The 22,226-nt window shown below is 54.1% G+C and overlaps 1 protein-coding gene across 17 annotated transcripts; it reads right to left on the reverse strand.

The window, feature by feature from the left end:
* Positions 1–35: 35 nt before the first annotated feature.
* On the reverse strand, positions 36–22,210 carry ERMARD (ER membrane associated RNA degradation). Of its 17 annotated transcripts, XM_045079978.1 has the most exons (19): positions 21,896–21,985; positions 20,767–20,845; positions 20,322–20,520; positions 18,953–19,092; positions 17,640–17,741; positions 17,269–17,358; positions 15,092–15,189; positions 14,532–14,668; positions 13,385–13,790; positions 12,676–12,778; positions 9,780–9,809; positions 8,397–8,465; positions 7,642–7,815; positions 5,254–5,337; positions 3,544–3,608; positions 2,859–2,984; positions 2,275–2,493; positions 1,331–1,444; positions 36–224 (listed from the first exon to the last, which is right to left on the reverse strand). In XM_045079978.1, the coding sequence occupies exons 3-19, from the start codon at positions 20,518–20,520 to the stop codon at positions 41–43; spliced, it is 2,340 nt and encodes a 779-aa protein (XP_044935913.1). In that variant the 5' UTR covers positions 20,767–20,845; positions 21,896–21,985; the 3' UTR covers positions 36–40. The 17 variants fall into 17 exon arrangements, 11 of the variants coding, with proteins under 11 accessions (XP_044935913.1, XP_044935912.1, XP_044935918.1 ...); XM_045079977.1 differs by lacking the exon at positions 20,767–20,845 and having other exon boundaries at positions 21,896–22,205; XM_045079983.1 differs by lacking the exon at positions 20,767–20,845 and having other exon boundaries at positions 13,385–13,499; positions 21,896–22,202.
* Positions 22,211–22,226: the final 16 nt, after the last annotated feature.

Raw genomic sequence — 22,226 nt, forward strand, 5'->3', positions numbered from 1 at the left:
TTTCAGACGCAGCCAAAAGCATCTCGACTTCTAAGTGTTTTCAAAAGGCTCCTTTACTTGCAGATTTCTTGGCTAAGTGAATTAACATTTGTTTCTTCTCAGTAAAATTCCGAATCTTCAGTAGAGCTGCACGTGTAAGACTGATAGTTTCGCTCCACTTGTTCCTCTCCTGGCTGGTGTAAGCCACCAGCTTCTCCGTGTATTGCAAGATGGACTTCAAGAACCTGTTTTAATGGAAAAAAATTAATTTATTTTATTATAAAATGCAACAATGATTTAAATGCACGCTTTTCATTTCTTTCTGGAATTAAAACGGAAGTACTCTACTTAACTTTTGCCTGTAAATTCAAGACAAAGACGCACACGTGAAACGGATGTGAGACCAGAAGCCAGAGGAAGAGATGCTGACTCGCAGCAGCCCTGGAGACGCAGCCGGACCCGACAAGCACACGACGCACACACGGGGAGCGTGCAGACCCTGCGCCCCCACGGGGGTGCCATGCTCTGGCCCCAGGACTCCCACGCCTGCCCTCACGATGCCGGTGGCCTGCCTCGCGGGAGACCTTTCACGCGGACACAGCGTTCCTGAGGGGTGTGTCAGACGGTTCCTGGGCATTTCTCCGACAGGCGAGCACCAGGCCTGCTCCTACTTTCCATGTTCTCCCCCGTCTGTCAAGTAGGCTAGAACGTTCCCCAACCTCTACTTCTGCATGTTTTCAAGCTCGACGTTAAAGGAGCAACAGAAAGGAAGTCCACAGATCCTTCCTCAGAGAGCGGTCCTCCGCTGCAGAGGAATTTGTATCTGGCAAGGTCTGCGTCACCTCGGGCGGTCACTGTGCGGAGCTTTGGGCACGCGGTGCTGGTGGCCAGGGCGCTGCTCCCACTGCGTGTGCCCGGACGGTCCACCTCAGACCACACCCCCCACGCACTCTCAACAGGGCCAAGGTGGGGGCGGGGGTCATCCGGGGCCAACGATCCGTAACACTCTGCAGGGCGGACGCCTGGTTCCCACTGGGTCCACGTCTCTTTGGGAACACGCCAGTCCTTTCACACTCGCTTTAGACACGAGAACAAGCTGCACGGCAGCAGCAGAGCCGGCCCGGGCAGTGGAGTGAGGAACTCGGAGCCTCCGCAAGCGTCCCATGTGCTGCTCTGCAATGAGCCTACACCGGCGCTCGTTTTAAAGGCTCACAAAGTTGCACCAAATCCACAGAGAAAAGCAGTCAAGAGCCAACCATGACATGGGTTTAAAAAAACCAAACAACCAGTAAGTGAAAATCCCTTCTATTTACTAAAACGGTTTCATTTCTTCTACGTGCAACACACTTACTTTAGATACTGTTGATATTCACAGGGATTTTTTCCACAAACCATGTGAATGTTGACCAGCTCCAGGGCAATCAGCAATAAAATCAAGTGAAGCACAGGGGACAGAAGCTTAACACTAAAAAAGAGGAAGAAAGTTAGAATCTGACAAACCTAAGTATTTTGCACGTTCACCAGTGTAAACTATTTCTCAAGGGAACTTAAATTTAGACTTCTCAAGAGAAGGCGGCTGCTGGCTGGTTTCCCCAAGGGGCCCCCCACCCCTAGGAGCGCCCACCAGCTGCCGCCCAGCTTCCCAGCAGCTGCTGCTCAGGGGCAGGAGGCCGCCGGCCCCGCGTCCAGCGCTCCCCCTGGGGCTGGGTCTCTGCCTGCATCTCCCCTACAGTCTCGTACTTGGTCAAGGGCTCTCACAGGAAGAAACACACAAATGGTTCAAACGTGGAAACGTGTTCAGTGTCTCCAGGACACAAAGACATTCCAATCAAAGTAAGATACTATCTCGCTCATGAACCCGTGGAGATTTTGTTTTGAAATACACCACTTCGGGAAGGACGTAACATAACTGGCGGCGGCGTCGAACCTGCTGGTAGAGTGTGCCTTTCAGAAGCAGCCAAGCAAAACCCGTTAAAAGCTTCATAGACAGAGATGCCCACTTAACCCAGAGCTCTAGGAATTTGTCCAAAATGGTAACTGCTTAGGGATGGAGAACACCCTAACATACACACCAGGTAAGGAGACCGAACAGTCACACCCAAGGTGACCTGCTGTTGGCACGTCAGACCCCGGGGCTCACTCGGGCCAGCAGCACCCACACCCTCTTCCACCACAATCACGACAGGGTTTAGAACACCATCGGCTGCAGCGTCCTCCACAAATACGAGTCAGAGCCGCGTCCCGACAGAAGCCCAGCCCAGCGGGTGTGTCCAACCAGCGCAGCAAGCCCCACACCTGCTGACCATGTGCAGGTAGGTCTGCCTCTGCCGTGAGCGCAGGCTCCTTTCCACCCACTGCTGGTGTCTCAGCTCCGCCGAGGCAGCGACCTGGCGGGACACACAGGCGCAGCAGGCACCGATGCTTCGGAGCACAGTGACCACTTCCAGGACGGTTCTGGGACAGAACAGAGTCCGGATGCGGGTGCCGCAGAGATCCTGGATTGCCTCAGGCCACCTGGGGATTAGAGTGTGTTCTCAGCGGGGGTTCAGCTCCCGAGCCCCCCGACGGTGAGCTTCTGGGGAGCAGCAGCCAGCTCCACACGATGCTCAGGCCTGAGGACGTCTCTCACACACACACACACACATTCACACGCACGCACGTGCGCTTCGCTGCAGGGGCCAGAGCGTGTAGGAGAGCATCATCGGGCTCTGACCTCCTGAGCATGGAGGCTGGGTTCCCCGGTCTGCGGCGGCGCGACCACAGCAGGGTCAAACGTTGCCGGCAGCTCACAAACATCACGACACCGCACACAGCAGAGCGTGGACCCCAGTGCGGCCGGTCAGCACTCTGACTGCTCTGGGTGATCCGCGGAGACTCACCTCCCAGCAGGGAGACCATCACAGCCGCTGACAAGGCCGGAGCGCTCGGGCAGATGGCAGAGCAGCTCTGGCAGGATTTCGGTGATGAAAGCCTCACAGGCATGAGTTTCGGAAGTAGCCACTGATCTGAAAAACAGATGAGACAGAGACAGGACGATGATGAGGACGCCAATCAGTGCCCGGGCGCACTACTTAACGGTTCACTGAATCTGCAACTAGTTTTCCCAAAAAGAAAAAGAAAAAGCCACTGTCAGAGACGACGGTATATATAAACAATTCAATACCCTAAAAGCAACATGTTGTTGACGAAAGATAAGCAACAAGCTGTCCAAGTGTTACTGCCACCACACGGACCTGCTACATCCTGATTCCAAAATCTCCACCCCCACTTCTCTCCCGACCTTCAGATACTGTGTCTGATCACCCACTGAGTATTCTGAGTGGACCCCATCCTCCCCCCCCACAATGCCCGACCCCCGTTCCTATGTGTCTGGTCTCCCCCAAATGACCCACCACCCAGCGGGGCCCTCAGCAGGGACACTGCCCCTTCTGCGCCCCCTGCCCCGCCCGTGAGGCCTAGCAAGCCCCCTGTACTTGGTCTTCCCAGCGCACGGCCGAGACCCCAGGCCGAGGCTAGTGTCCACTGGGGACTGTGAGGTCTGCATGACCCCAGGACAGAACTCACCTGGAGGCCACTTCAGGCAAAGGCGGGAGAGGCCAAACTCGGATGCTCTCCTCACAGCTCAGCACCTAAGAGGAAAATGTCCTAGTGCTTTTAAAGATTCTACAGTAACCGCCTGAAAAATACACTCGTCAACTATTATGAACATAGCAATTCCTTTCTAGGAGATCTGTATTGGCAAAATTGTTACAGATCTTACATTTTCAACTGAGGAGGTGGGTCTCAGCTACTCAGTATAATCAGATAAGCGCAGAGCAGTGAAGCTAACGGGAGATTGGGAGGTAGTTAACATGCAGAGGAGTTATAAACCCTATCGGCCAACTCTCGACGCCCCCGTTGCTGAGAGAGGGGGCTGCGAGCCCTCCCAAAATGGGACGTGCTTTGGTGAGTGGCCTTCACCCAGACAACACAGTGGCAGTGAGGATGTGTGACTCCGGAGGTCAGGTCAGAAAGGGCAGCCCCTCTCCCTGGTTCTCCGGGAAGCCCGGCACCAACGTCTCGTCATCTCGGACGCGACACCAAACCAGGGCAGCCCGCGCCAAATTCTGGACTCGTGAAGGTATGAGCGACCTGAACGCGGACACCTACGCCTGTGGGTACCTGCAGCAGCCGCAGCCGCAGCCGCAAAAGGACCTCGGACAGACTGGGATGCGGTGCTGCTGACGAAAAGAGCAGACACCATGGCATGGAGGAGGGCCGCAGGGGAGGGGACGGGCGGGAACACGCCCTGTGGGGCATGGAAGGGGCCTCGACCAGGGCCGTGGAAACGGCAGTCAAGGAGCAGGGGCGCTCGTGAGGCTTCAGAGCTGGCCGCGGAGGTCTACGGGCAAAGCCTGCCTTCCTGAAGCTTCTGGCTCTTGTGGGACGTTCTCCCTTCTTGTATGTCCCTTCCCTCCCACTCCGGACGCTGCAGGTCGGGACGCTGCGGGTCTCTGGTGTCTGCAGCCTGATGCCTGCTGCTAAACCAGAACCCACGGGACACCGGTCCCCGCGGCGAATTCATCCGTCACGTAGCACCAGCAGAGTAAAACTCCTCTAGAACTCTTGGCACGTCACTGCTGACAGCCCCTGCTAACTGACGCTCTTCTCTTACGACATCATCGATGAGACTCCAGCGTCTCGGGCAATTCCTCCAGCTGCCGCTGCAAATCACTCCCTAAACCCTTCCGCTGGGTTCCACAGCCTGGTCTAGGGGCAGGCCCACGGATGGACGTCTGCGTCGGCAGCTACCGCGGCTGCGCTGCTCTTGGAGACGAGCCCATCCTTGCCCCTCGCACATTCACATCCCACTACGAGGAAAATAAAGCACCAAGCTCGTTTCCATACTGGAACCTCCTGGCAGAAATGCTCAAAAGTCTGTGGCTTGCACCATCTAATTTACAAGGGCACACGCTCTGGTCGCATGTGGTGAAAGGAACACTGCCGTGCTTCGCCACTGGTACATGGGGTAGCAGTCCCAGCTAAGGCGAGAACCTGCCGCGCCGGCCGCCAGGACTCAAGTCCTCCATCACCAGACACGAGGCTGCTGTTACTGCCTCTGCCGGATGTGGGCCCTGAGGCTGGAGGGACAGAGCTGCGGGGCCAAGGCCACACTCCTGAGCGGCAGCCTCTGGTCGCGACCCTGAGGTCTGGCTTGGCAGGGTGGCTGGCCCCGTGGGCATTTCTGCCGCAGGCGCCGTGCACAGCCGTCCCAATGGCCCGCATGTGGCTCACCTGTTTTTTCAGCTGAGAAACTGGGTGGAAGTGAGCGCTGTAGCCATCCGCGAGAGCAGCCAGGGATCCGATCGCCGCTTCTTCCTGGTTCAGAAAACACAGACAAGGGTTACTGTGACTATGGCCAGGCCCCCGGTTTCCTCCCGCGGGGTGCGAGTCACACGAAGGCCCCCGCCCAGGCTCCTTCAGCTCTGACAGAGCAGGACTCTCCACTGGAGCAGAGCTGACTCGGTGGTCACGTGGTCACAAACGAAGTTTTTCAAAGGAAGCCGATTCACGATAAACAAAGGTCACATCTCCTCTTTGTCTGCAATCAGGGACACTGGAAACACGTAAGAAGAAGACAGACTCCAAACAACCAACTAAAAATACACAGATGTCTCCCAAAAAAAGAGAATGGGAATTTAAAAATTACAAATCAGTGCAACTAAAAGAGAGTCATACTGCTAAACATGCAAACGCCAGAAATGAGTAAAAATAACCCAATTCGCAGCTCATGTGACAATGCGGCCGGAAAAGCCAGGCAGGCTGAATTAAGAGCTACCAGGAACAGAAAAGTCAGTGAGCCGACGGCTGACTCACTCTGAACACCGTCCTTGACCGGTCACTTTCCTGCAGAGGCAGTAACGCCCCAGAATGCTCCGCAGCACGAAGCGAGTCACTGAGTATCCAGGCGCAAAGCTTTCGTTCGCTCAAAGACCCAAGCAAGGCAGGCGGGCCGAGCTCCACACGAGGCGGCCACCACTCACAGTCCTCACAAGAGGCCCCGTGGCCTGGCAGAGATGCGAGAGCAGGGGCGGGCGGAGGGAGGAGCGCGGAGGCCCTCCGGGGACCCACTGGCGGCTCCGCTGACAAGCACACAAAGGGCCATCGAAGGGAGGGCAGCCTGGCCTGGCACACCGCACGCGAGTGCTGGGGAGAGTCTATGCCGGAGGGAGACCCATGATGCGGACAAGCGAAGAGAGGAGGATTCTGAGGACACGAGACACCACGTTTGGGAACGATGTTCGCTATTGTAAAAACCATCAGTTCCCCAAAATGAACCCATCAAGAGCCTACTCCTGTTTGTGGCTTGGTTAGTCTCGGACTTTGTGGGCACCGTAACTTGGCAGGTCTGCCTACAAGCTACTGGGGAGGATGCAGGGAAATTCTGAAAAAGAGGGATGGGGCAGTAACCCCCAGACGCCGCACCAGACGCCGCACTCTCACAAAGGTGAGGACGGACGCACGAGGAGACCGAGTCCACCGCATGCGCCAAGGAGACGTCCGTCTGCCAAACGCTCTCGGGCCAACCCGCAAGGCTTTTGTCAAAACAACAACAACAACAACAAACCAACAAAGAGATAAAAACAAGTAACGCAGATTCTCTCATTCCCAGATGAAATAAATTCCGGTTGGACCAAAAGATGTAAATGGAAGAAACCTTTGAAAGGTACCGGGGAAATGCACATTTAGGTCCACAATTTTGGAAACGGAGGGTCTTTTAAGAATGATTCCAAATGCCTAAGCCAAAATGAAAAGACCTCAAAACTTCAGGACAAGTAAGAAGCAACACGCACACGGGAGTGGCAAGCGCCGCTAACAAACCACAGAAACGCATAAAATGGAGCAAAAGACATTAATTGTTCACAAAAGAATCACACGTTTCCAACGAACAGTAAAAGCGAGTTTTGCTTCAGAACTGCACTTGTGCAAATTCCCTCACACGCGCCCAGTGACCAAGGACGCCGCCTCGAGACACTGTCACCGGCAGCGCCCCACCCGTCAGAACCCAGCCCGGCCACGGGGACCAGCTCCCGTCGCGAGGGTGCACCGCCAACGGCCGGCAGCCGGCAGAAACCGCGGAGCGCTCGGCCACTAACCGCTTTCTCTGGCCGCACCGTGCGCTCGCGGAAGGACGTGCGCCCGCCGTGAACAGGGCTCGCCCTGCTGGCAGGCTCTCCTGAGCGCGGTCACTTTTCCTAGCACGTCTTCTGTTTTGTCTGAAGCTCTCAACAATCTTTACAGTAAATGTGACGTGTGTCATTTGAAAACAAGATTAAAATATGAACGACCCCAAATTATTTGTTGCAAGATAATAAAAGAATCAGTTTACTGATCAATGCACATATTCCATCCGACCAATTTAACCATTATTTGTAAAATTTCCTCACATAGTGAGGTAACCCTGTCTCACACACCGCCTCTTCGGGTTGATCACACGGTTTACCCGCTGCGGCAAAAGCTCGCGTGTCATCAAATCAAGTCGCCACTGCGCTTCCGAAGGAGGCATGCTGCGGCTCAAATTTAAAGAAAAGTTGATTAAGGGTTAATTACATCTGGAAATACACTCTATCCTGTCCCGGCTGGGTAACAGCTCATCTAATGGTTCTCTCCCCCGTACGCTACCTTGAAGGCTGCCGACAGATCTTCATCAACAAATCTGAGTAAAAGGACCCCAGAAAATGCAAGCAACTGATTTGCCACTTCTTTTGGAAATTCAGATAAGTTGATTTCCCCATGGCTTAAACGGTCTCTTATACGAGGGCCCTCCTGATGGTTCAAGAAATCCCAAAGAAACTCCTTTCAGAATGCAAACAGAGAAAATATTTTGTTAGTTTGTTAACTGAGGGAAGAAAGAATGGGCCATGCTGGACATCTCTAGGGACAGCAGTGTCACTTACAGAGCCGCGGAAACTGAGCTTCACACAGTCAATCACAGTCATAAAGGTGACATAGTGTGTTGGGCTCCCCGGGAACTGTCTCTCTACCTGCGGCCACAGCTCAGGGCGGGATCCCCCCTCCCCCCCGGGGAACTGCATCTCTACCTGCGGCCGCTACTCGGGGAGGGAACCCCCGGGGAACTATGTCTCTGCCTGTGGCCACTGCTGGGGGCAGGACTCCCCCCACCAAACTGTGTACTCTACTTGTGGCCGATGCTCAGGGTGGGAACCCCCCCCAAACTCCTGCCTGAACACAGCCCCTGCTTGTCCGCATCTGGCAGCCCTCTCTCGGACGTCTCACGCGGCGTGGAGACAGTGTGGGGTGGTTCAGAAGCGCTCTCCGTGAGCACAGCCCAGGCCACGGTGGGCTTCATTCTGGAGATGTGCTAATCACATCCGTAAGCTGAAGAGTATCAGGTGGGAAAAGGCCTAGTATTTTACCATCGCAGGCTCGCCAAGGAAAAGAGGAAGCTGATTGATTTTACCGTCGTTCAAGTCTTTTGCCAATATCTGAAACAGCAAAAATAAATACATTAATCAACGCACACCCGTATACCTACAGAATCTTCAGGGTCAGAAGATGCAGCCCCTGCTTACAACACGCCGCTGAAGCCCGAAGCAAAGGAGATAAGGGCTGTCTTAGAGTCACAGCAGCTACCTGTTCTCTTAACTGATATGATGACCGCAGGAATGCACGTGAACACACGTATCTCGTGTGTGTATACAGTGTTTGTGTTCACTCACACGTGTGTGTGATGACGGGTAGACACATGAATGGATGAGTTATCTGCACAGACGTCTACTGAGAGGTCTATCTACGTGTATGGGGCTGGGGTCTGTATCAGTGTGTGTGTGCACATGTTGTGTGTACCCGCACCTACTTCTGTGGATTTGTCTGTATCTGTGCATGTGTTTCTGTATTATACATGTATGTGTTAACACAGATGCACACGTACACACACGTGTGTAGGTGTGCATGTGTGTTTGTGTGTATATGTATGTGTTCGTGTGTACTTATGTGTTTCTGCTTGTGTGTTCTCACACGTGAGTGTGTGTGTGTGTAGAAGCACACATCAGAATTACTTTACATGTCACTTCCTAACACACCATTTTGGAACCCAACCACCCAATCCAACCCTACAGACCCTAATTCTGTACAGATGTAACTACACTATTTCATTCAATCCTCACAGTATCAAACACATCATGTGTTAAATTATAGCAAATTATTTACCTAACGGGATGAAATCTACAGGTGAACAGGTACATTGCTTAATCCCGCCGCCCCCCATTCCTAAGGGATCTAAGAGTTATCTTAACGGCAGAGGAACCGAAACACCTAACCCTCTCCATAGAGAGGCTCCCTTTGTCTCCTGGGGGAGGCTAGCTCTGCGGGCTGCAGAATTACTATCCAGGGTTACACACACACTAGCCTCTCTACTCTTCAGTGAAAAAAGACATTTTCAATGGCAGTTTTTACTATTCGTGAGTTCCAGCTTCAGAATCACACACCCAATTCACAGATTAAGTGCATCAGCTTACACTTACAACCGCAGTTCCTGTCCATTTCATGGGCAAAACAAGCATTAATCTTATTTCCAATGTAGCCTTCAAATAATCACAGCATTAGTATCTCCAGGCATTTTACAATGTCGCTCTGTCCATACCTTCAGAAACTAGGTTAATCATACTGGATCTCAAAATTAGCCTGAAAACTACACTTAATTCCATAATAAAATGGATTTTTTTGCATATATGACTATCAATATTTCCTGTGTAGTAAAAAACAGTGTTTTATTTCTAGAAACTCCGTAAGTTACTTACTTCATCAAAGGTGGTGTAAAGAGCCGTGGACTTCAGAAAAGGAAAGAAAACAAAACAAAATGTAAGTAGAGTTACCCAAAAGAGAAAACACAATTCTAGTAAAGGGACAGAAATATGAAACCTGTTTTTGAAAATAAGTCTTGCCTGACAGCACTTTGGGAAGAACGTCCCTGGCACCGCAGCACGTCATCAGACGGGAAACCACGGGGAACGTGGCAGTGGGGCCCCGTTCAGATTCCCCTCCCACACGTGTCAGCTCAGGCTCTTCCCATCACACAGCAGGACTCACACACACTCAAGTGCGTGCAAGTGAGCACAGCTGGACATGCTCTCCCACAAAGGGCCTGTCTTGCACACTTCGTCATGTAACGGTCCCATCTACAGACACAGGCTCGGAGCCGGCTGCCGCAACATCCATTCCTGGCTTCCGGGCTCCCCGGAGCTGAGACCTGGGGCACCACCCCCCACAGGTTTCTCTGCAAACGGGACATGAGCAGTGCCTGTCTCGACAGGCTGCTGGGGAATTCAGCAAGATCTTATATACACTGTGACGAAGCCAGCATTCTGTGGACGCCAGCTCTCAAAACAGTGTCTTGTTTATTAATGCTTACTAACATGATTTCAATTTAATGTTAAATTCCCGTCAACATCTGCTATGACATAAGATACTATGAGGTCTGTATCTTTAGCCCCCAAACCTCTATGGCTGACCCTGGAGCCTTCCCGAGCTCTGAACAGCCAAATGCCTACTAAATACTGAGCTTTTCACAGACCTCCATAAACTGCGTGCATTAACCTCTACCTTATTTTAAGGAATTGGTGGAAAAGCCCTATCTCTCACCCCTTCTACATAAGCTTCTTAAAGTCACACGGTCTCATTTATTTATTATGATTTTTAAAGATTTATTTATTTATTTGACAGAAATCACAATCAGGCAGAGAGAGAGGGTGAAGCAAGCTTCCTGCTAAGCAGAGAGCCCGACGCGGGGCTCGATCCCAGCACCCTGGGATCACGACCTGAGCCGAAGGCAGAGGCTTTAACCCACTGAGCCACCCAGGCGCCCCTAAAGTCACACAGTCTTACACCTCCTCCGACCTTGCACTGACCTCGGAAAGCTCCCGCTGGAAGCGCTCAGGCTGGAAGCACCCACGGGCACAGCACTTCACAGCCTGTTTCACAGAGCATCTGCACATGCGTGTTGCCTTATAAAAGAACTGATAAAGGAACAGGTGCCATGTTCGTTCTGAACAAGAGCCTGGCCTACAGTCTAAGATACTCTGCGGTAAAACATCATGCCACTTACTTGTGTGGTCCACAAACACGCAAGTAACCAACTCTGTTTATGCCACCGTGAAGTCATCCCAAGCAGATGCAAGGGAAGCTGGGGCTGCCAGGGGCTCTCCTCTCTCCGCAGAGAGACAGACGCTGCACAACACTGCCTGTCTCTCCCCAGGGCCGACACGAAAGGCACCGGGCGAGGGCATCGGGCGACACAAATGTGAGAGCCACACTCTCACGGGGCCTGCACAGAAACCCGCACGAACATGCACGAAGGCAGAGCAGAACTGCCCGGAGAGAAAAGCAGGACGCGGGGCAGAGAAGCGGCCGCACTGGAGTTGAGGCTCTGGGAGGTCATTCACGTGGCCTCCAGTGGTCAAGTGTGGACAGCGGGCAAAGCCTGCGGACAGACCTTCGGGAACCAGCGAGGGGCCTCAGTGATGCCAGAGGAATCCGAAAGGAGACAGACTAGAGGAAGGTGGAACCATGCGGGGTCCCCAGCATGCGCCTGCCCCCAACATGCGCGGAGCTTGCTGCAGGCGTTGGGGAGCTGCTGCGGTTTTAAGCAATGAGGCCCTAAGAGATGTAGGGATACTCGTCGCTGGCAGAGGAGCTGGGGGATGCCCAGCGCAGAGAGCGGGCAGGCGGGGCTGGACACCAAGTGGATGACGGGGACGCAGCACCCGGGGGTGCAGGTGGCTGGAGCCCGGCGCCCGAGTGGACGAGGGTAATTAGGAACTCTGGAGAACAAATTTGTGGGAGGAAAAGTGAGATTTTTAGAAATAAAGTAGTTTGAGACCTGGGGAAAACTCCTGAAGATGTCTGAGAATGTCCAGCAAGCGGGGACCTAACTCGGGAGCTGGATGAGCGGAGTCAGAGGTGACGACGGCCAGGGCGGCAGCGGCCTTCCACGCTCCGATCGGCTGTCCCGCCGCCACTCTGGCGCCTCCACGGCTCTGCATGCGGCAGGCCTTCATTTCATTAGGTTCAAACTATTTTCCAGTCCCTGTCCCCACGGAAGTGAGGTGGCTAAGACGTGGGAGGGAGTGCGATCTCCCAGCGGCAGATCCGGGGAGCACAGGGCCGAGAGCGGAATTCTGAGGGACGCCGCTGGACAGGGGCGGAAAGAGGAAGCTAACCAAGCCGGAGTAACAAGAGTTCCAGGGAGGGTGGCCACTGCTGCTCACCCCGACCACACGCCCCCCAGCTCTGCCCATTGGGAGCCTGTAGGAAACCGGGCACACGGCTGCCCAGAGGCTCCGCCTAGACTCCCTGGCAGTTCTGGCCCAGAGCAAGGGGTGTCCTTCAACAGGGCCACCTCCTGGTGCTCCCAGGCTACGTGACAGTAACGGCTACAGACAGGAAACACGTGGTTTCTATTTTTATGACGAGTTTGAGATACTTGGAAATATAGGACCATCAGAAACAATCATAAATACTTATGTCATATAAAACCATAACAGGAAGCCATAAAAAATGACACGTAAGTCTTCCAAAGAAAATTCTTGGCTATAAAATTCATTAAAGAGTAAACAAACTAAGGTATTAAAAACTTTTAATGCAGCAGAGAAAACTCAGTACAGCGACACCCACCATCAACCCCTACGGCATGTGTACCTCAGCGGTCAGAAGTCTTCTCGGACACTGGTTAATGGTGGCAAAAACGCTCCTAAGCCCCGCCTCCAGCTGCGTCAGTAGCAACATGGCACAGTCCGCAAACCTGTGAAATTGAAGGAAAATGGGCAAACCGCAAGCTTCCAGAGTAAACACCGGCACCAACCCCAAGCAGCGTCCTCTGATCCGGACGTTACCAATGTGCGACCGGGGCCAGGGGGGCCAACACAAGAGCGCGGAATCACCATCTCCTTAAACCGTGAGCTTCAATCTATTTTCCACTGTTCTGGCGTGAAAGGAAACATGCCAAGAATCTCTAGAATAAGATGTCATCAGAGATCTGCCCTGTTCTTCCCACTGCTTGTAAGAAACACTCGAATTCCAGCCTTTGGGGGGGTTTCCAAGGTACAAATCAACGTCCAGACAGCGGAACCCGAAGGGAGGCAAAGGCTGTGGACCTCACGACGTCCACAGGCATCTACTTTGCTCCCCAGGAGACAGAGTAGAACCTTCCTCCTCCTCAGTGCAGGAATCTGTAACACGGGACGCACGGTTCTCTCATAGTAACAACTCGACTGACCTCGAAAAGTTGATTCCAAACCATGATTATCAGTATCGACCGCACCAAAAGGTGGACATGCAGGGCCTTAGTGAACGCTGTGAAGGTATTTAAGCTCGGCCCTCCCAGAGAGGGACGAGCCTCGTCACTTACCTGTGTGACCGGAAGCCGAGTAACGCAGCTTCCCAGTACGGCATCATGACCTTCCGTATGAAAGCCGAGTTCCTCATCACGTCTTCTAACAGGCCAAGTACCGCGGGAGTAACGTCTGTGAAGTAACCATCACCCTCACCCACTGAAGCATGACGTGAGCAGGCGCAGGCCGGGGTGCCCAGAGTCTTAGGTGAGCCTGGCTCCCCAGGGGGCAGAGTGCACCCCCGCCTCTTTAGTGACTCCGGCCACAGCTGTGAGGAGGACGTCAGGGCGGACCAGCTGGCCACGCTGGCCAAGGAAAGACACGTCTCCAGAAGACAGAGGAACAAGACCCAACCCTGAGGTGAACTGCGGGCTCTGCCTGACGATGGCACGTCCGTGCGCGTTCCTCCCACACAACTGGGCCCTGCGGTAGGACACTGGTTAGGACGTTGGGGGGGTATACGGAAACCTCGGCACCTCCTGATCCATTTCGTTCCAAACAGAAAACTGCTCTAAAAAGTAAAGTCTTAAAAAGAATACGTTACTGGCAGTCACCAGACTACCCAAGGGTCCGAGGCACAAACGGGCATAGCCTGCTGGGACTCAAGCGAGCTGGGCTGTTCCTACCATGACTTACAGCAGACATACAGCTCCTACAGCTCCGCTGCCCACTGGGAAAGGAAGAGGCTCGGAGAGGTTGTGTCCCCCGCCCCCACTGATGTGGCAGACGGCTGTGTCCCCCGCCCCCACTGATGTGGCAGACGGCTCTGTCACAGAAAGTAACAAAGAGGACAGAGGAGACACCGAGGCTGCCGGCATTTTTGGCATCATGATTGTGCACGTAAAAGTAGGAGAGCTCAAAGGAGAAGGGAATGTACATTACCAAACGGTCCTAAGCCGTCTGGACGTCCGCACGCCTGCGGGACGGACCACGTCTAACACGGCTAATGGATTCATGCAGCCACGACTCACAGACTCCCCAGCACAACCCAGGGCCGCGGTGGGAAGAGGTGAGGTTTTACGTAACGAAGTTTAAGCAGCTTCAAAACTTCACAATCTCCAGCCTCTGGAGAGCACGGAGTCTATCTAAAAGGTTCAAGTCCCCGCGCTGCTTCCTGACTTTACCCCTCTTGCTTCAAGGGAAACTGTGAGGTGCAGCACTTGCCGGGGAAAACAGCCGCCTCCTCCAGGTTTGCGAGAGCTACGGAAGGTCGGTGTGCCAGCACAAGTTTCGTTTGCTCCAAGTACGTCTTCAGCAGCTGGCCCAGCCCCGCCGTCAAGAGCACCATCATTGAACAGTACCTAGAGCAGAACACCACAGGATCCGTTAGAAAAACAGACAGTCCTGCACACAAAGAGATTGGCTTTAAAACTAAGAAAGTACACCACCATTCCATGGCAGGAACCTCCCCCGGCTGTGGGAATTCAGCTACGCGAGGGCTGGGAGGCTCACGAGCACAGTTCTCGGGGTTGCCCGCTCCCCAGCAGGCGGTGGCTCTTGTCACCTCCACGAGGCTTGGCCTACAGCTGCCTCTGGGCTGCGATTCAGTGGGGTCCCGACCCTGTCACACACCAGGTGTCCACTGGCCTCAGTCTATTCTCACCAAGTTTCTGCATCAAAACTCTCATCTTTCCCAAAACACACCTTTCCCTGATGTAAGATTCAAGATAAAACAAACTCAAGTATCTCAAAGAAGAGAGAAAATTATTTTTGTAGCAACGTACTTTGGGGGGATCTCATGAGGGGAGGCAAACCCATGCCACAGGACGTTCCGCAAGTTGAGTCCAGACGGGGATCCGACGAAGACCTTCAGCACGTCCATCTGAGCAGGTTAAGAAGAGGTTACCGGAGAGTTCAAAGTCACCGGAACAAGCCGACGAGCAGTGGAGAACGTCTGCTTCGGTCTTCTCCGCAGACCCAACGCTCCGGCTGGCGTACGGCAGCAGCGGTAACAGGAACAGCATTCCAACGTTCACTGGGCGCTTAACACGCCAAACACATTCTGTGTACTTACTACTCCTTCCTCCTCAGAATAACCTACGAGGAGGGCACTACCTCTCCTCCCGCTGTGCAGACGAGGAATGCAGGCACGGAGAGCTAAAAGCGAGGTCTTGGGGGCCACGAGCCATGGAGGGAACAAGGTCCGTCCCAGGCCAGGCTGCTCTCATCCTGCACCTCCCGTGTGCCTACTACGAGGTAAAACAGATCACAAAGAACGGAACAGAGAATCCACAGACGCCAGGCCCTGAGGAGCGCCTGGCCCACGGATGCTCCCAGCCCAGGCCTCCCCTACTTGGCCGTTGGCTGGAGGCTCAGCAGTCACCCGCTCCTGTCCCTTCAGTTACAAAGACGCCAATGAAGGGGATCCTGGCTACTGGACGGCAAGGTTCAGGCACTTGCCCGGGCTCACTCTCGGTCTGCAGCACCACCCTTCGGAACAGATTCGGGGAAGATGGAGGATACGCAGAGACTAAGAGAGCTCAAAACCAAGTCACACGGTAAGGAAGAGGGAGGCCCGAGAAGATGCGGGGAAGGAGCGAAAGCTGTCTGCGGACGCCCGACGGACGCCTGCCGAGTGAGCGGAGGACACCGATGCAGAAATCCTGAATTTCTCTCAAGGGGCCAAGCCAGAGCAGAAGCTACAAAGAGGCGTTCCAAGTCAGCAACAGAACCCTTGGCAACCAGCCCCTCCCTCCAAGCAACTCCAGAAACTCTTCCCGCTCACATCAACTTTTAATACTTGACCAGTAACGCCTACTACTAGTAATCATAATAATACCCTCTTAGCTAAGGGCGCCTGGGCGGCTCAGTGGGTTAAAGCCTCTGTCTTCAGCTCAGGTCATGATCCCAGGGTCCTAGGACCGAGCCCCGCATCGGGCTCCATGCTCAGCGGGGAGTCTGCTTCTCTCTCTCTCTGCCTGCCTCTCTGCCTACTGTGCTCTCTCTGTCTGTCAAATAAATAGATAAAATCTTTTTTTAAAAGTTATTTTTAAGTACTTTTTTAGCTATATTTATTTTAATTTCATCTACCACCTGCACGATGAGAAACGCACAAGCCAGCGAATGAGTGGAAGGATCTAGGGCTGCGAGTGGCTGCAGGTCGGCGAGAGGCTAGCGGCATCCAGGCAGGCAACAAACAGGTCAGAACATCCGGCCATGTGCCAGAGGTCAGTGCACTACAGGAATCTTGTACTTGATCCTCGCTCTGTATTCGCCCCGAAACACCGGCTCTCTAAGCTGACTAGGAACCACTGTAAAGTGGGAGGGCTTTACTGAACACAAATTTCTTATCCAAAAAAGAGTCTAACTGGGAACACATTACAGCAGCGTTTCAAGAGTCACTCTGGCTCAAAGGCTGGGCTGGGCTGGCGTTCTCCCGCACCGGGACCCAAAGCTTAGTCATCAAACAGCCTCGGCCATGTGGCCTGAGGAAGATTCTGACAAAGTATACAGCTCTGCACGTTTTTAAATTGACATCTAGTATTTTTTCACTGTAAGTATGAACAGTCGCGAAATTCCTGCAGGTTAAAAAAAAATGGATACTTTAGAGTAAAACTTTAGTATCACTCCCTAAATGATTAAAATTTTATCCTGAAATGTTATTATGACAATAATTAACATATAATTAATGAAAGCAACAGAGCCCAAATTGCTCCCGCAGCTGACCCCGCGGCCATCCCATCACAAGCTAGCAGACCACACTAAGACTCAGGAAAAGAGACACGGGTCTTGTGGCGGGAAAGTGGCGATTCTGAAAGGACCCATGGGAAGGGAGAATGCTCTCGAGTCACAGCTCTCACGACGCGTTCCCGCAGGCATCAGTTTCTGAGAAACACAAGTCGAGCTACCACGAGTGGCTCTGTGCTGCGTCTACTCCGTCAGGTTCAGGCAAACAACTCACCACAGGCCGCCCGAAGACCTCAGCAAGCTCCTCAGATGCAAGCAGGTCTCGCAGAAGGAAGGGGCAGTCCTTCCCGAGCAGGACAAGCACCTGCGGGCCAGACAGGAGCGGGTCCGAGCTGCGCGGTGAGGGGCCCCACAACGCACAGAGAAACGCATGCATGAAGCCACTGTTTGTACAAATGAGCGAGAAAAGCACCAAAGACACCGATGTTTTGATTTCATAATCATTCAAAAAGAAAATACTAAACACCTGTGCCAAATGATTACATTTCACAGGAAAACAGTAATTAAAATAAAAAAATCTGAGGACAGCTGTAAAAGCTTTATGTTTGTTCGCATACTTGAGTGGAAGAAAGTTCTCACACTTACATCTCCCAAAGCCCGTTCGAGACACGCCGTCAGTTTCATTAAGCCGAGAGAGATGGCGGGACCCTGGAGGCTTTCCAAAGCAGCAAATATTTCAGGAAATAACTGTGTAGAGTAAGACGTATGTCAGAATCTGTGATCGGCAGGAAACGTTCCTCAAGCAATACCATCTACGAAATTCAAACTTCTAAATGTTTCGACTGGTACGTTTTCATGACCTTTTTGGTTCAGGTAAACACTTCTACACGCATACACAGCTGACCCCTGAACACAGCTGTGGACGCCACAGGTCAGCTTACATGTCAATTTTTTCCCACAAACACAGTGCGGTACTGTAAGTGTATTTTTCTCTTCCTCGTGATTTTCTTAGTCGCTTCTCTCGAGCTGACCTCACTGTACAAGCCCCGTAATGACGCACAGAACATACAGAATGCGTGTGGACCACCCACCTGCATCATCAGTAAGGCCTGTGGTCAGGGAGGCTACGAGCAGTTCGGTTCCGAGGGAGTCCTCTAAGTTACGTGCAGATCTGCCACTGCACGAGGGCTGGGCACCCTAGCCCCGCATTGTTCAAGACTCAACTGTAACAATACTTAAGAGAATCAAAAACTGCTTAATAGCTAAGGAGTTCTGAACTTTTTTTCTCCTTCATTTAAATGTTCACCGAAAGCAGTAAATCTGGCATGACTACAAATTGGAAAGTCAGCTGTTTTGATCTAAATCTTATTTCCCATTTTGATTAGGTCTAAGCCAATAAACAGAGGCAGCTCAGCCTGCTGGGTGAGAGCCGTTACAAGGGGGAGAAGCAACGCCCGCTCCAGCTGCCTCAGGAAACCCACAGTACCGGAGAGGAAGACCACGCGGAGTCGCCGTGCTGCTGTGCTCCAAGTGCAATGCCTGGACCTGAACAGGGTCTGGGCTTGGGCCCACACTCACCTCCTCCCTTCGATTCCCTCCACAAACCAGCTGGCTTCCCTGTCCACTGCCTAAAGAATGCCTTACTGTCTGTCCGTGAGGTCTCTGCTCTTTTCCTGGAGCGGTCCATGATCGTGTGTCCCAGGACCAACACCCGCATACCAGCTACTCCCCACCTCCCATACGGATAACGCATCCCAAACCTTCCTTTGTTCCAAGCATGTTTCTTAGCTTGGATGTGGGCTACTGCGTAATAGTCCCAAGTTTCCCTCAAAACCCTCCAGCCTTTTCACGGGTGGTGGGCTTAGCGGATGGAGGAGAGGAAAGATGAGCAGATAACCAGGGCCTCTAGGCAAACTCTGCAAAGTCTTGTACTTCTAAAGGTTGTTCACAAGCCAAACCTCTGGAAAAGCTGTCCACTGCAGCCACGGCACGTATCGAATCTCAAATTGTCCCTTGGTCAGAGATAACAAATGTGAGTGGACGGCCTCACACACAGGGCCCAACAGCCGCACGCTGCCCCGGTAATCCAGACTCTGGGCTGCGGGGGTAAGAAAACCAGCGTTAGTGCCACAGCCCCACCACAGCTCCGTGTTAGGTGACGAAAGTGCCTAGAGCATCAGAGAACACGTACATCAATCAGAAGTTTCCATGAAATCGACCAACCGGTTTCTAGTTGAGCCTATAATAAAGCTACCCCGATATTGTGGGAATAAGTTACATAGCACTCATCTGATAATAAAACAAAATTACACTATTAGTGGGGTTTGAAAATACAAAAAGGTTAATCAAGAGAAAATATTTTCTTTACTTTACTCGTATGTAAGTTTATACAAAACCAGGTTTATACTGTATGATCTTTGAACCTGATTTTTTTACTTGACGTTATTAGACCATGAGATTTCCAATGACGTTATTTTAGAACATACGAATTTTATGTCCTAATTTTTTGGTAAATTTGAAACAACATTCACACGGTTCACACCCAAAAAGTATAAGCAGGTGAAGGTCTCCCTTTTGGCCACCCAGTTCTCCTTCCAATAGCAACGACAGTTATTAATTCCTGGGGTACATTTAGAAATATTCATACACACACAAGCAAAAACAATTCTAAGCCCCCCCCATTTTCTCACTAAGCCACATGGCTCAGAGAGGCGGGCTTCTCAATCCTCGTGCCCCGCGTAACGCTCTCTCGTGTGCCTCCGTCAGAGTAACACTGTACGTGTGGCTGTTTCCAGTGTCTGGGTTTTGTTGGTTCGTTTTTTGTTTTTCCAATTTTTGCTTATAGTCAGCACCGAGAGCAGACTCTTTTATACCTGCAGGTGGGCCTGTCTTACAAATTCCTGGGATGAAATTGCTGGGCCCGGGAATGTGCGCTTGAAATTTTTCTATGATTAAATTTCCCAACCCACTTTCCTGCTCTAAAGAATGAACAATAAAGCCTGGAACCTTTGAGACAGCGTGTAACACCCTGCTGGTCCCTTCCCATGCAGAATTCCCCGCACGCCTTCTGCCTTCTCTCCTCCATCTGACTGTTGGCCTGGAGTGAGGCTGTGCCGCCCGCGCCCGCGGCCGCCTCCTCACACAGGGCATCCTTGGCTCGGCACTCCCACCTCTCTCCTGCGCTCCTCTGGCCTCACTGCCTCCCGTGCCACCTGACCCTCTCCTGTTCTGAGCTACGTCTGTATTATAACAAGTTCTAACTAAGAGAAAGAATGGACAGAAAGGAGAGTTTTAGAGTGAAGACGTATTAAACGGACCCGCACTGACCTGTGCTTGGGGAGCCGAGAGCACACAGACCTGACTGTGTATACGCTACACGGGCTGTGATGGTCGGCCAGCACACGTGCCCCCTCTGCGTCACAATGCAATCGATGTCCCAAGTTTCTCTGACTTCAAACCCCAGTTTACAGATCATATCATAGACTGGGGGAGAGAGACAAGTGGCCATCGGATCCTCTATCAGCATCTGAAATAGGAAACGTAGAAGACACTCTTAAAAAGAAGTAACAACAGACTAATATCGATTATATATTCGAGGAACAAGACAATCCCATTCTATCTGCAGCACTGGACGGACTCTGGCATAGCGACTGCTAACACACTTCCGGCTCTCGGGAGCTGTGTGATTAAAACGCTACGATTACATGTTAATTAAAGACAGTTTACATAAATTTTTCAAATAAATACTGAAGATGTGAAATTTTAATACTACCTGTGAAGGCCCGAGTTTACAGAAGCCGACCTTACAGGCAGTGCTCTGCTCCTCCCAGCGCTCCTACGCCGTCCCCAAGCTATCAAAATGAGCAATATTTTAAAATGGGGAACGGAAAAGCAGAAAATCAAGCACAATGAGAAAAAAGGTAAGTTAGAGGCTCCGGGTCCTCGTGTGGTACGAGCAGCAGCAAACCGCGCTTTTACGGCGATCCCCGAATCCTAATTATCCCCGCGTGACACGGACGGCATCTTATAACCGCCACCGGGTCACGCTCCGGGATCAAGTCCACACGGGGTCTGCACCTGGTGGGCCACGTCCGCGCCCCACCCGGAGGGACAAGCCGCGGCAGCTCCCGGTCTGGAAGCCGGTCACCTCGAGCTCCGCGCCCGCCCCGGCATCCCCGTCCCCAGAAGCCGCACCTGCCGGTGTCCGCAGCCCCGGCCGCCGCCCGCCGTCCCGCAGCCCCCGCAGCCGCCCGCCGTCCCGCAGCCCCCGCCGCCGCCCGCCGTCCCGCAGCCCCCGCCGCCGCCCGCCGTCCCGCAGCCCCCGCCGCCGCCCGCCGTCCCGCAGCCCCGGCCGCCGCCCGCCGTCCCGCAGCCCCGCCGCCGCCCGCCGTCCCGCAGCCGCCCCCCGCCGCCGCCCGCCGTCCCGCAGCCCCCGCCGCCGCCCGCCGTCCCGCAGCCCCGGCCGCCGCCCGCCGTCCCGCAGCCCCCGCCGCCGCCCGCCGTCCCGCAGCCCCCGCCGCCGCCCGCCGTCCCGCAGCCCCGGCCGCCGCCCGCCGTCCCGCAGCCCCGTCGCCGCCCGCCGTCCCGCAGCCCCGTCGCCGCCCGCCGTCCCGCAGCCCCGTCGCCGCCCGCCGTCCCGCAGCCCCGGCGACACGCGCGGACCCTCCGGCGCTGAGGCCGTCCAGGGACCACGGACAGCGCAGGACCCGCCCCCGCCGCCGCCCGCCTGGCCCTTGGGGCGCGTCGGAAGCCGCGGCCGGCCGCTCGCGGCGGCTCCCCGGGGGCCTCTCGGAGCCCGGCTTCCCCACGATCCCGCCGCCGCGACCCGCCCGACCCACGCGGCTCCGCAGCCCGAGGGGCCCCGCGCGCCGGTCCCGGAGCGACCCGGGCCGGACACTCACCCCCGCAAGAGCCGCCCCGCGACCTGCACCCAGGCGGGGGTCACGCGGGACGGACCCCGACACGGCGCGGCCCCGGGACGCAGGCAGCGGCCGCCGCGGAGCGACGCTCATCCCCCCCGGGCGGCAGCGAACGCGCTTCGCCGGGTCCCCGCGGCCTCCAGCTCCCGGAGAAACGCCGTCCCGTCGCCTCCCACGGGGCGCGTCCCGCGGGTCAGGGTCGGGCGCCCGGCCGCGCAGGCGCAGACTCGCCGGAGGCGCAGAGCCCGCGGGGCCGCCGCGCGCGCCCCACCGCGCCTCCCGGGCCGCCCCGCCCCCGTCCCTTCCGATTCCG

This window comes from Mustela putorius, unplaced genomic scaffold (assembly GCF_011764305.1).
Source record: "Mustela putorius furo isolate JIRA1106 unplaced genomic scaffold, ASM1176430v1.1 tig00000450_pilon_pilon_pilon, whole genome shotgun sequence".
Taxonomy (NCBI): Eukaryota; Metazoa; Chordata; class Mammalia; order Carnivora; family Mustelidae; genus Mustela; species Mustela putorius.